The sequence below is a fragment of the Ciconia boyciana genome, chromosome 2, assembly GCF_034638445.1.
Source record: "Ciconia boyciana chromosome 2, ASM3463844v1, whole genome shotgun sequence".
Taxonomy (NCBI): domain Eukaryota; kingdom Metazoa; phylum Chordata; class Aves; order Ciconiiformes; family Ciconiidae; genus Ciconia; species Ciconia boyciana.
In genome coordinates, this window is record NC_132935.1 from 115932360 (window position 1) to 115947622 (window position 15263).

General features: G+C 41.0%; 1 protein-coding gene across 6 annotated transcripts in view; it reads right to left on the reverse strand.

Annotated features, from left to right (window-relative positions):
* ELMO1 (engulfment and cell motility 1) overlaps nt 1-15263 on the reverse strand; it is a 311109-nt gene that overhangs the window by 105055 nt on the left and 190791 nt on the right. For all 6 annotated transcript variants that reach the window (XM_072853673.1, XM_072853671.1, XM_072853672.1 and 3 more), the window contains one exon: nt 1799-1935. In XM_072853673.1, the coding sequence (XP_072709774.1) occupies nt 1799-1935 (137 nt within the window). The remainder of the gene's footprint in view (nt 1-1798; nt 1936-15263) is intronic.

Genomic DNA, 15263 nt, shown 5'->3' on the forward strand with positions numbered 1-15263 from the left:
ATTACTGAACTGTCAGAAATGAGAGTCGCAAGAGTTTAGTATTCCCTCCCCTTTACAAAACCAGTTAGAAAATCAAGAGTGATTTCTGCAGGCAGAGATCCTGGGTTCATCTTTCATGCACCATAGTGCCACCACCAGACACAAATCCTGGTAGCACGATGGCAAATGTTTCAGATTTGCCGCATGGAGTTAAGGATCACCTATGTCTTCAATGACACATGCAGTAGGACCTACCGCCTGCCTTGCTGAACCTGAAAGAGCTGCTGGTTGAAGTTGCAGGATTTTCAGTAACAGAAAACACAAATAGCAAATGAGTCAGATCAGAGAAGAAACTACCTGATCTTCCATGAAGATCCACAGAGCAATGCCTAACACCGAAAAGTAAATTTCTTTGTTTTCTTTTTAGGGTGATCTGGGCTGTTGCCAGAAACAGGACCATTCTTTTCCTGAATCCCCTAGGATTACCAATAATATTCTAACTCAAGTTGTGAGAAATTATGTACTCAAGTTTTTCTTCTACTGAGACAGAAGGCCTGTAAGTAATAGGCAGTTAACGTTAATACATTTGTTTAAAACAACCACATATTATGAAGTAGTCTCAAAGAAGTTGTTGATTTTTTAAGCCCCTGATTTTAGGTTTTCTAGACTGTTTGGTGAATTCTCTTGCTATTGCTCCTTCTGCACTCCTGGACCATTAGGTAAGAGAAGCATGTCAGAAATTCCATGCAAGAACAAGCCTCTAAGGTCATCTAGCTACAACAGCACGCATTTTGGACTTCCCTTCTCTCTTCTGCCTGGGCTCTGGTACTGCTGCTAACTAACTTACCTAAAAGAACTCAACAAAGGTTATTCAACACTGTGTCCTAATGATTCACCTTCGCTCTGCAGTGGAAACTGGACATTTAGACCACTTCAATGACAGACGGTTCCAGTTAGAAGTTAAGCACAATCATTCTTACTAGCTCTCACATAACATTTGAGTCTGGTGACTTCAGAGAACTTGTATGGCACAGGCTGACACAGTGCAACAGTCTCACTTTTCATTCTCAACCAACAGCTCTATAACCAACATCTAGTTTCAGGGAGAGGCTCAAGATCCAGTCAAAGGATCCCAACAAAGATAAGGATGCCAGCTGGCCACAAAAGCACAAGTTTGTCATTCTTACAAAATTTCAGCCTCCTGGTAAGTTAGACAGTTAAAACAGTAAGTCTAGGGACCATTAAGACAGAAAGCCCTGTTCTCCATAGCTTTGCTGATAGTCAGGTTATTGGCTGAAACTTCCAGAACTCTGTCTTACAACAAAAATGGTGCAATACTGAGGGGGTTTTTTTGTTTGGTTTGGTTTTTTTGTTTTAGCAGGCTAAACTGCACAGCACTTTGTCAGGATTGTGTCCACTCTTGAATATTTTATCACTTTAGTGCTCATATGAAATGAAAGGGATGCACAGAATTACCACTGCAGTACTCTCTTTGCATTATTTACAACCTTAGAGGCTGCAGCACTTCAGCATAATATTGCTAACATAAAAAGGCAGAACTTCCTCTCAAGCCAGGTTTTTAGTTTCACAGTCTGCAGTGCAACATGATGGAAAAAGGTCTGTGAACCTCCCTTATACATCCCATCCCCTACCCCCACTCTCTAAATGCTGGCCCTCTGATATGCAAAGAATCTGAACAGATGAAACTCCACAGCATTCAGCAGAAGCGGGATCAGTAAACCCCTATGCCTCCAGGGAAGAATACATGGCCTTGTTTCACCATCCTGCCCAGTTATTCCCACCCCACCCTTTTTCTTGCCTTGTTAAAGTCCTCTGAAGTTGCCCTCATTTCCTTCCATGTCTTGTTCAAGAGCTGAATGCAGATACAGAAGAACTCCTCAAACGATCTGTCATGGGTGAAGAACATGGGATGGAAATCGTTGCAGGTCTCACTGGCTAAAAACAGAAAAACAAGGAGGGTGGAATAAAACATGTACAGGCAGGAGCTTCAAAAAATAAACATAATACACAATCAGCCACAAAATTTAGAAAACACTAATTGAGAGGGATCCCTCAGTTCTAGTAGCAAAGGATGTCAAAACATTATCCCAAAAAGCCTGCCTTAGTCTACAGTCAAGACAATGAAACACCGTATAGAGCCTGTCTGCAGGAGACCAGCAGCAAGAACAAGAGGAAGCAACTACCTGTTTGCCTGAATAGTCTCTCAAAGGGTGTTTGGTTTGTGCCAAGTTTTGTTGTTCAGGCCGGGACAGAGAGACACAGGGAAGAAGCACAAGTCTCCTCATCAAAACAACAGCCTTCCCCACTGCTAACAGCATGTACCATATTGCCTGCTGAGAACCAACACCAAACCTCATCAGTCACAAAATAGTATTAGATCAATGTACACATTGAAATGTGAAGCTCTGCTGACACAGCAGATGATCTACCATATTGTACATGGATATACCACAGAGGTAACCAGAGAAATCTAGACAGACATATAGACGAGAATGTAACTGATTAAATCTGTTCTTTGAAAATAACTGGAAACAAAAGGAATGGATCTTCTGTCATGTGTCCCTCATCTAAGATGGGGAAAAAAAAAACCCAAACCCAAATTTTCTTTTTTTAGTCAAATACTGGCTTTAAGGAAGGAAAAAAAATAGAAGAATACTATAATGATGATCCCAAAAAGGAAAAGTACAATTTGGCAAGACTGCTGTGAATCTCCTTGTGCAAAGAATGGATTTTCAAAAAATAAGGGCTGAAGCAATGCTGACCTCTGGGCACATCTGACCAACCTGGGAACAGAAGGGGCTTTAGCCAAGGACTGAAAAGGACCCTTAATCCTTGCCATGACTTGCAGGGCCACCTCAGTAGGTTGCATATTTATGTTCTTAAAAAACTAACAAAAAAAGTCAAGTTGACTAAGCCTTTCTTCATATATACAGTCCCCAAATCTCTCAGCTTCAGCTTTCACCTCTGCACGAGTGCTCCTTTGGACTTGTCCAGCAGTCACTCCCATGCCTGTACAGCAGCATCTTCCCTTACTTCAGGACCAAACAGCCACTGTTTAGGCAAGCTTCCTCCTCTGCAAGAACAGCAGAATTATCAAGCATTGGGATAAATCCACTTCCTTTTCCTGAGGCTGGATCACTGTCTGACATCTGCTTTCTCTCAGTGGAACTGGAGAAATTAGAATTAAGACTCTGCAGGAGAATGCGAATGGCTCAGGCAGGCTGAATCCCTGCATCAATTGCAAACACCTGGGCCCAGTACCTCTTCTACCCACAAAACTACCCTTTCAGTGTGTTTAGTTACCTCTGCGGCACCAGTAGCTCTGCCATAGGAACATGAGTTGTTCTTAGAATCACCTGAACCCTCAAAGGAAAAGGGTTTCTGATCTTTCCCAACATGCAGTATTCCAATCATAAAGCAAAAGTCTGAAGCTTAATTGTAAATTTGAAGCTTAATTTTAACATCAGATTTACTAAGATCTAATCAATTCCTCGGCTACGTAGTGAGAATGAGAGTTAATTTTGGAGCACAGGTTTCATTCTAATCAAATAAACTCCATTTACTTCAAAGGATGTGCAGTCAAGGGGGAATTAGTCAAAGCAGAGACCTATATTTATGAGGCACGACTCAATCCCTTTAAAAGAATAAAATGCCTCAGGCATGATTTTCAGAGCACCTTCAGCTTCCATTCATTCCACTGGAGCTGCAAGGGCTCAGCACTTCCAATAATCAGACCTTCAGTCTGTAATAATGTCAGAAACACCACAGAACAGATTCTCAGAGGGCACTTGTCTTTAAGTCATGAAATACTATAATGATGAGAAGAAATAAAATAACACCAAGCAGAAGAATGCAGCCAGTACCTTCGCTGTATAAATCACAGCATGAAACAAGGCAATAACCCTTGACACGCACTGGCATTTCTGATCCTCCTCAGAGCCTGAGCTTATCACTGCTCCTGCTCATAAAAATCAATAAATCAAAATTAATGGAAAGGCTAGGGATCCTCAGAACCTTGATCATCAGTTCTAACTCATGCTTCTTATGATAATCAGCCCCAAAACTTATCTACTGTGTTGACTGTTCTGCATGCAGAATCAGAGGTGCCACCTCCCCCCCGCCTTTTTTTTTTTTATAACTAGGCAACATACTGTGTTTTATGTCTTTTCGGTCTGAAAATGAAAGAGTAAAAATCACTGCTATTGATATAAATGGAGAAAGTCAGGCCTGTTAGAAAGCAGGATCAATGTCTTAAAGCACAAAACAAATCCTAAGAAAAATTCAAAATCAAATGATAAACAGCTTCTTCAAAATTCCCACCAGCATCCAGATAGTAGAGGAAAACAAAAATATCCATGCTCAACTTCAAAGGCAGCTTTTCATATGTCTCGAAAATTCTATCCAAAATAATACAATTCAATGGAAAAATCACAAATGAAGCATATCAGCAGTATTTTATATTATAGCATATCTATAGGCTGCAGCTCAGGTCATGTCTATGTTCTGCTCAGAGTGTTTAAATATCTAATGACAGACAACCCTTGTCCCAGTACTTTCTTTCTCTTTCTGACAGGTAAGATGAGGATGAAGGAAAAGGCAATACTGTGTTACTAGTGGTTTCCAGACCAGAGTAAGACCGAGTCACAACCTGCAGTCTTACCCCACTCTCTCCAGCCCCAAGTCAGCATCTCCAATATCAGAGCACTGCCTCTCTTTGCAGAGTGGGCAAATTTAGAGGCTGCTCAGGTTGACTAAGTAAAAACTTCTTGGATTTATTTTTTCACTAACTTGCAATTTGACTAGTTGCAAACTGAAACAGAGGTCCAGCATTAGAATCATTTGGAGACATTCTACATAAGAGCTGCATGCAAAATTCCTGCCCGTAAGCCCAGCACTCTCTAACCTTCATTTTCACGAGCAGGGACTAACCACATTTATAACCACACAAAAACACACACATGGCTGCAACACAGGGACACAAATCATCATGATTATTTAATAACATCATCAAGTTTTAATTACGCCTTTGTGAGATCACCTTCGAAAGGCAAGTCACAGATGTCTGGCCTACATAAATCAGGTGAAGATCTTGTTGATTTTCCTTTCTTGGCACAATTCTCAGAACTGTAGATCAACGTGCCACCTCTCAGGTTTCAAGTAGTCCTTCAAGCTTCTAGCTGATCTATAGCTGCGACTTTGAGGAAGAAGCTTAGTTCATTTCTCATCACAAATTGCACTGGCAAAAAAAGAGCTAATTTCTACCTGGGAGTTTACGTGGTTCCTTCAGTGTATATTTTTAGCGACTACCCAACACAATTTTGTCTGTCAGTTCATTTCCTAAATTATAACAAAGACATTCAAGCATCTCAGACTGTTCGAGCGGTAAACAGATTCGGTATGTTATGTTGTTCCTCTGTGGATTAGTAGAAAACAACAGGAAAAAGAAAACAAATTGAGAAAAAAGAAAAGAGTTATACCTTCATTTTTACCCCATGTCTAAATGCCTTTTCCCATGAGAAACATCATCATCAGGGCCGAATTTCTTCTAGCTGTGTCAAGAACAGTTAGGTATTTGCATATTTGCATAAGCCTGTCTTGGAAGGGCACAGATTACATGATGATATTTCAATAACTGTTTGACTTGAAGTACAGCAGAGATTTAAATTTCAAAGTTGCTGTGGTGAACTGAATACAGACAATAGTCATTTCTGCATGTAAGACAGACTCCAGGAAAGGACAAGTGCACACCAGACCAGACACCAGGGTGGTGTGTTACCTCACTGTCCAAAGCAGTATGAACAAAAGGTCACCAGTTCAAAAGAAGGTGGCTGATAGCTGGAAGTGCTGATTATATCTTTCCCCCACCTTAAAAAGTAGGCTACGTGTAGATATCTATAGCTACTTTCCACTTGGACAGGGAAAAAAAATATGAATACAATTTTTTAATCTTAGAATTTATTTTATGCAATACTTGGAAGTAACACAGAGATAACCCCTCCCTCCCCCCAAAGCTACAACAGCAGACAGAGACACAGTAATACACCTCTCTAGGCAAGGTACTGCCCTTGATCTGAAGAAACCTCTGCTTTCTTCCTGACTCTGCTAAACTCCTATGTTGATACTAGATACTCATTCCTCACCACATCTTTAAAATGGCATATGGTCATTCTGACCTCCATTGTGAAGTTCTTGAATTCAAGAAATTAAAAAGGTTGTACTGGTGTGAAAGCAAAATAATAAATAGCCGTATCTATCATGAAGAGGAACGTTTGAAATTAGGAACTGCCCAATCCATTATTTTCAAAATCCATTCACGATGCTATGGGGGGACAAGTTGAGGTGATTTAAACAGTCATTTTTCTGTAAATTTAAGGCTTGGACGCATCACATTGGGAATGCATATCAAAGACAATTCACTAATCACAAATGAGCTACCTAATTCATGGATGTCAGCCATGTACAATTGGTCTACAAAATACAACTAGAATAGATTTGATTAAGCAGATAATAAATAAAAGTGATAACGTTGCTGTGTATTCTCAAATATTTCAAGGGCAGGCAGACAGCTTAAATCAATCAAATTATTCAGTCAGCCATATAAATATGGTCACCTGGCATTAATGCTGTCACACATAAAGGGACAGACAGACACCTGTGGTGAGGAGTAAGCCTCTGTGCTGCGGGTGGTATTAATGGATCCTGTGCACCATGAAACTCATCAAGAAAAGCATCTTGAAATTGCATCAGCACAATTTTGAGATGAGGGAAGCAGTGATGCAGAGCCCTGGGAAACTAGGTTGCAAAGCCCCAGGGAGAGAGGGGTTCGGAAACATCTGCCTGTCTGAAAGGTACCTGGGATCCATGCGATCCAATCTTCAGAGAGATCTGTGTTTTCTATTACTGAGCTGCTGCTTAATTCTGGGTGAGTCATTTATCCCCTCTGTTGTTTTCCCCAATTTCACAGATTGAAGATGATAATATTTGATCAGAGAGGAGGTGGGTGGAAAGATCCATTGCACTTTCTGAAGTGCAGCAAGATCCACAAATGAAGGGTGCAATATGGACCTGGGAAATATTATCTCCACTTGGCACAGCCTCCCCTAGGATTATTATTTGCCAATCACAGAAGACAACCAAAGAGCAACTAATTCTCACTAGCTCTCAGGAGAAGCAACACTGTAATTTCTGCTTCTCCCTGAAGATGTGATACAGTAAAAATAACTACTGCCATGACCATTTTTATATACGCAATCAAAAATTCTCTCAGTAACACATAGAGTACGTAAGAAAAAGCGCACCTAATACTGCAGGAATACAGCGATTGCCAAGTTATCTACACCACTGATCCCTGTAGTCTGCTGGCAATAATTTGAGAGAAAACCTTTGGCTACCTTTCTGGCACATGATAGGGAAACAGTGTAATTTAAGGCAAGGAAGGTCACTAGCAATAGCAGTGCAGTAATGAAGTAGTAATATTGCTGTCAATCGTGTAATTTTCTTTCCTAGGGAACAGTGCTGTTTAGAAGGCTCAAACTGGTATTAGAACAAAAGCCACTCATCCTTTTTAATTTGATTGAGAGAGTAAGATACAACCAACTAAGCTTCAAGACACAGCAAAACAATGCAATAAGCTAAGCCGCATTTGTTAAATTCCAAATCTAGGTGAATTATGCGAGGGTTTTGTTTCGCCTGCTTTGAAACAAAAAGGGGATAATGAAGCTCACTGCACCACTGAACTGTGCAAGATGTGCCACTGGTTTCCCCATGGGTGTGGGCGCGTGTGTGTGTCTCAGAAAATGTAATCCCAGACAAGGATATCAGGAGTGAATCCAAATCCAAAATTTCTGCACCAAAGTAGCAAACACACAATTACTTGGGAAAACAATAAAAAATGTAAAGTAGGGCAAAAATGCCCCCTCTTTAACCTGGTATGTAGCATTTCCAGAGCACCGAAATTACCCAGCAATACACAGCTACAAGAGACCTTCAACAACTTACCTTACCTGATTACATGTTTAGTTGGAATAGAAACGATATGAAATTGCTAAACATGCAGCACAACTTACCAACTCAAACTCCTCATAAAGACATAAGGCAACATTTCTCTGAACCAATGAGACTTCTCATTGGGGGAGCTATAGAGGGAAACTGGAAGAAAAGTACACATAAAAGGCTTCTTACAGTCTGTAAGCTTTCCTTTTTCAAGGCTGAGAATAAATTTCACTATGCAATGAAAAACAAGGATTCCACGAAGTCTCAAGCCTGACCAGACAGGCAGAATTAGGATGTTTATGGCACATGCAGCCCCAGGCTCTTCACTAACTTACACAGATTCACTTTGAAGGTGACTGCTGCTGTGTCAGAAACACACCTCCACTCCCCAAGATACCGTTAAATAAAGGAGTCACTATTGAAAAATCCGCTTCTATCACTGTCCCAAATAAAAGTGCTGGAAGAAGAACCCTGACTATTGCAGCACAAGTCAATAAAGCCCCACACTCATCACTACCAACAGATCCAGCAGTTCAGAGGTGGCACCTGGGCTACATCCATAAGGAGGCAGCTGAAGAGCAATATCCGGGCAGACTCACCCTGCCACATCCAGAGCTGATGGTGAACTGAAAGAAACCAGTGAAGCCAGTAGCGTCTACGCAAGCAGGTTGACTTCGTAAAAATAACTCCTTTTGCAGCTCTCAGTAAATATGGACACTTCACTGCACCTCTCCTACTTAGAACGGACCTGAAGACTGAACATCGTGGTTTGGAAATGCAAACAGAAAGCCAAAGTGCGAAGAGAGGAGAGTTACTAAAAAGGCTTTTATATGCAACAAGGAAACGAAAAAGATTACAAAGAGTCAGCATCGTGCTGATAAGGGTTCCCCATCTCCTTCAAAAGCAGCCTATTTTTATTTGTGATAAAACAGGTGCCAGATATAAATAACTTTGAACTGCCTCTACAATGTGTCACAGCACACTGTTGGGCAAACAGGAAAGTACTCTGCTTCCCTCTTCACTCCTCCACTACTCCCAGTATAAAAAAAAGCAGTGATCAATAACAACAAGAAAATGCAGTTTTAAAACCTGATGGATAAATTGGAGTATTATTTTCAGAGGTGAGAGAGCACTTCATTCGAATTAGTCATGCACTTCTAGGAGAAAACTCCATGAGAGTGGAAATGGTATGAAAAAACAAGGGCTTGTATTTGTCGTATCAAAAAGGAATGTTTTTTGTGAAAAAAAGACATAGATCTGCAAGCACAGATCTGTGATTACACTCCAGCATATTTACAGTATCCCTGAATAACAATATAAAAGAATGTTAACCGATTAATGTGATAAATTTGCTTAGAGACTATGAAGTCTTTACGGTCACTTCTAGTAAACATATAGAATAAGAAGGAATTACACATAATAAAGCAGCAGCTACAGAAGCTTGTTTAACAAGTAAACATACTATGCAAAACCTTCTTACAAAACATAACACTGCTGCTCTGTCAGGTTCCTGACACCTTGCAAAGCACACAAGGCAATGATGGCTACATGAAAGCTTAAAAAAAAATCCCAAACATATAAAAAAGCATTTCTGGCAATTTCTAAGCCCACAGACTGTCTGTCTACTTGAAATCCGACTGACACAGATAGTGGCATTGACAGAAGGCCAGCTAAGTTCAGACCTATCAAGGGAAACACCTTATCACATCTGTTACACATTGATACCCTAGTCCCTTCCCTGTTGCATCCTTTCTCTCCTAAGCCCTCAGAGAAACTAGCCTTAACTGTATCGCCAGACAAATCAGGAAGAATGACAGTAGTAACGGGGGAGGTAGATATTCTCAGCATTTATAAAGAGCAGCATAAAGGCAGTCACACTGCGTAACCACTCTTTTTAGCCCTACAACACCCATCGGCAAAGTTTATTGCTAAATGCTATACTTTGGCACATTTTCTATTAACTGTTGCAGCACCACAGACCCAGAACACTGAGGGCTGGAGTCAGAAGTTCCTGGGTGCAGAAGAAATGGGCACTTGCTCTGCCTCTGCCTGTGCGTCTCCTTGATGTCTCCTTCCACGAGCAGTACACCGAGAAACTACCTTTCATGGCAGGATTGCTGACTTTTCTCTTCTTACTCTGACTGTTCTAGAGAGCACCAGATTATTGCCTCTCCTCCTGAAGGGATTCTTGCTAAAAAGCACACTCTTACCTCTAATTACCCATTTTCTTTATTAGGAAGTTACATAGACTGTATTACAGGTTATAGCTCGCGTCTCTCCAAAGACCATCTGTGAGATACTTCATCAAGAATATACTCTGGTTACTATTTGAAATACAGACCATGCTGTTTCGATTCACAAGAGAGGAGCTGTCACTGAAAATTAATTCTGCTTTAAATAGGCTGGCTAGGGCTCCATCTGTAAGCAAAACTTAAAGGAGCCTATGAAAACCCTGCAGGAAAAACACTGCAAACAGTAACCTGGGAAGTCTATAGTTTTTTTAGGTCCCCCCTTGCTACCTAAGCAGCTCCCACTCCCCCTTCCCTCACGCAGACCTCCTCATTAAAATCAAATGTTTAAAGTTATAGTGCAAAGAAATTATGTGGTCATTGTGTAAGACAACTGGTGGAAAAAACTTTTTTTTTTTTTTGGTGTTTGATCTTACAAGTGAGCAACAGCAGGAGAACTGCAAGGAAGAAAAACAAATGAGCAGATGGAGAAGCCAACAAACCAGCAGTCAAGCCAGGAAGGGAAAGAACCTTTTTCCTGGTACCAAGTCATTCCCCTATTAGAAAAAAGGTTGCAACTGAGTTAGCCATGCAGCCCTGGCACAGACCAGCCACAAACCCTCTGTACTTACCATTAGAGGCGTCCGTATACGAGATGCCTCCTTTGGTGCACTTTTCTGACAGGCTGTTAGGCTACCTTTGTGGCGGGGTATCAGGCAGGCTGGCTGCCTGATACCTCTGCCTAATCAGCCGGGCTAGCTCCTGAAGTGCTAAAGCTGGGAGGGCAAATGACCAGTTATCTAGCAAGTAAGTGAGTAACACAGCTAAACTTGGGCTAGCTCCTCTGCCATCACAGAAAAGGCAACAGAACAAAAGCACTCTAAATTCAACCATGTGCTTTGAATCAATCCCAGATATACTCAAAATGCCAAACAAGGTAACAGAATGAGACACAGGGAAAGATGACATCAATATCAGTAAAAAAAATTATTGCCTGTGATTAAGGTGAGGGAATTCAGTGTATCACACATCCTAGAGCGATGGCAGCTCATCTTTCATTTCAGATCTGGTTCTGAACTGTGTTGAAACTACATTGCTTGCTCAAGAACCAGGAGATGCACACCTACTAGCTTTCCTTGACTCCTTTGAAACTATGTGCAGTACCACCACTACTACAGCTCCATTTAGGACAACCCACCTTAGCACTAGCACCTCTCCTCCCTCCCCTTCTGCATCCCTACAAACTATGTACCTCCTTTAACATATGTGTATTTATAAATATATGTGCCAAATTGCCAAATAATTTTTTCCCACCCTTTTGTGAATGTAAAATGTGAGAAAGAAGAAACTGGCCACTGGATACTAGTTTGCACAGGCAAAACCCTGTGCAATATACCCCAGGCTGGCAACACGCTAGCATGTCTATAGCCCACCTGCTATTCTGTTCTTGGTATGCCATAGGCAACCAGCAGTGCGATGCAGCGACAACCTAGTGATCTGTGGGGACATGCAAATCTGCCCTCTCCTCGCGAACTCAGTCGCTGTTGGAACCCAGTTGGACTTGCTGAGGCGAAGGTCATTAACTCACTGTGAAAACTGCACTTCAGTTATCTAACCACAACTGCCTAAATTGCTTTCTCCCCCTACAAATTGTCTTAATCTGTAAATTATGTTTTTAACTATCTGGGCTAGAGTCCCAAAGTCAGACTGGCAGAGCAAAAATAAAACTGCTGAAGCATACTCTTTTAACATAGACCAAACTGAGTAATTGCTACGCACAGAAAAGAAAAACAGTGATGTGGTAGGGTGCAAGCTGCTTGGGAAACATTGAACCTCAGTGCTTGTTAGTGTGTTTATCTGAGATCATCACCATAATGCACTGCGTAAGTGGCAAGCATCTTCAAATGGCTTTGTGAACATTAATGAATCTCCAGAAGGACGTTAGTTAACATTAACTCTTCAGATGTCAAACTTAACCTCTTGAAAGGCAAGCGGAAAATCAAGTCAATTAGACCACAAGCTTAACAAGAGAAGCTATTTAAACAACACATTTCCAAGCGGCACATTCAGCTCATAAGCTACTTTAGTGGAGTTTTTCACTTCATACACTAATACAAACTGAGCTGTGTGATACTACTGCTGCCAGAGCATAGTTTTGGATAGGTAAAACTACTGTCATCAAAAGTTATGTTTTAGAAATGTTAAATTAGGCTGTAATATTGCCCTACTTTATGTTATTGCTGTTCTTCATAGGCTGAAACATTAAATCAGCATTTCAGTCATACCACTGTAAAAAAACCTAATAAGTTAAAACATATTGTATTTTACTAAATTTGTAATTTAATCTGGGAAACAGACCTTTTGCTTAAAAGTATTTTAGAAAGTGCAAACATTTTAAAATTAATTCCTGCTCTATATCCTAGGGCATTTGCATTATATATTAACAGACATAATTCATTATAACCCCAAACCTTTCAGATTATAAAGAAGCTTAGAGAATCACCCAGGTCAGGCAGAAGTGAAGTAGTGCAGGTTCTCTCCTCATCAGGCTTGGTGTAAAAAGCCCTTGAGTATAAATGAGGAGAATGTGTGGGAGATGGGGAAAGAGGCCCCGCAAACACAGTAAGGCTTGCTGAGGTCACATCTTTGCAAACTATCAGAATCAGGACAATAAGGAGGAAATCTGGTCTAAACTATAATGTCTCTGGTGTTAATCACTTCACAGTATTCCCTTGTAGCTTGTTCCATTACTTATCTAGTCTCTAGCTTTGTTGTTGTCATTGTTATTTGATATACATTTTCTCTTTTGTATTGTAAATCCATTATTTGTTTTGTCCTTGTTGACTACGAGAGCTGAATAAAGTAATTTTTACATCATGCCTTGAGATTCCTGAAGACAGTTATATCTTTTCTATCACTTTATTCCACCCTGACCATGAGTAATTGTCTTAATTTTTCCTTGAGGGTCTTATTTTCCCAAGCATATTATCACTCCAGAAATATGTTTGTATGCATGAGGATCACAGAATAGCGACAAAGATGAAAATAATGATTTCTCAGAACCACCAACAACAAAAAGGCAGGCAAAAACCTTCAGCTGAAATTTCTCTGTTGGACTATGACTGTATTTGAAAAAGAAGCTAAGCTAACCTGCTTAGAAATTCTCTCCCATTAATCCCATTGCAGACACTTAGCAATTTCAGATAGGAAAAATGAAAGTTGTCTGAGACAAGACCTTTCTTTGCTTCTGCATTTCAGTTTAAAATTAGTTCTCAAGATTTAGTATTATTGCTTGGCTCGTTTTTTACAAAACATTATCCCAGTCATGTCTCGAGACATTGCATAAGAGCCAAGTGTACTAGCCTTGCTTCTCTTAAAATAAACTGGTTCACAACAAGCTAAACAATATAAATTCATTTGAAAAAAATACCATCGTGCCCACAAAAGCAGTCTCCAGTTCTCTCTTGACTGAATCTGATCAGCTGTGACATCTGTACATACAGGTTATTTCCATCTATTTAAAAATTGTGAAGTAATAAAACTGGAAAAGGAAAGTGTTTCCCAATCTACGGTGACAAGTTACAGACATAACATTTCCAAACAAACCAACAAGAAACAATTGAGATTTCAAATGCTTTTTTGGGGAAATAGTTAAATTTCTCCATCACCAATAGGACAGATTAGAAATGTTGGTTTCAAAATCACTACAGCAAAAGAAGCACCAGATTGGCTTTATGAGAAAAATAAACGTCAACCCCTTCCCATTTAAACTTGAGAAAAGTAGTAGAAACTTTTCTTATGGTGGATTAAAATTCAACAGCAATAAATTTTCCCCAGCAAGGAATTAAAGAGAGTCTGAACTGAAGCCATTCTAAACCTCTGTGGTTTTGGTTTTTTGGTTGTTTGTTTTTTTTTTTTTAAACTGGATCCCAACCTGGATCATTATTCAGAGATTTCTGTTGAGCCCGAACTGGCAAAGACTGAGAAAGTGCATTGCTCTTGGCAGCTCAGAGTAACAGCTCAACTAAAAATGGAAACCCCCTGTCCCCAGTCGGGACTTGTTGGGCGTGAGGAACTAAAACCTGGTCAGTGCAAACATTTCTGCTCCTGCTGGAGGTAACTTGCAGCCAAACAGCTCCGCCGTGGCAGGTGATAGCTCTGATTTCTGTTTCTCCCATAGAGAACTACTCTGGTTTTACTACAAAAATCACCTGCAAGTTGCACCTATGCTGGTACCCTGGGTGGTGTGTCCCACTGCATTGATGTGTGTGCATATATCTAGCAGGGCACGCAGACTTGTCAAGGGTGGGGGAAGAGAGCTTTACTTTTCTTTTCTTACAAGTTTCTATCTCTTGCTGCCCAGATATAGCATTAGCACCGTTCCCGCTCCCACCGCCACAGTACAATTCTCCTCTGTCTCTCCCATCCCACCAGGCAGAGCTGGGGAAGCGAAGGAGCTGGCGAGAAGCTGGGGCTCCGTGGGAGGGCAGTCAATGGTGCCTTGGTTCCAGCAGAGAAAGTGGCACCAGAGGCAGCCCCTCTCCCAGCCCTGCAGCCCCTCACGGACCTGCCTGCAGGACATCACCTACTCCTGTTTTCACAACAGCCTGTGCTAAAACCGAACCAGACTGACCTCAGTCAGCAGATGAGCTCAAACTGGAACCGATTCAAAATGGACTCAACTGATTTCTCCTTGTGTTACCTATTTATTCATTTATTTTAGAGAAGGCCAGCGCTTCTTCACACAACAAAGGGGTTTCACTGTTCTTCAGTAGATTTAGCAGGAAGCTAAAGCTTACAGACGTCTTTCTTTTTTTCCTTCTCATGCCTGAAAGACATGAGGGAAATTTCTTTGACAGTAAAATCAGCACAGTCAAGGTTTTTAAGATGTAAGTTCAAACTATCAGAGGTTTTTGACAGTACAAGTGGGAACGCAGCTGAAGCTGTACCCCCAAACCAAGCGGCCCCGCTGCCAGAGCGGAGGATGGATTTCTGTCACCTCCCAGGAGGAGCAGTGCAGACACCCGCTTTGGGACATAAAGC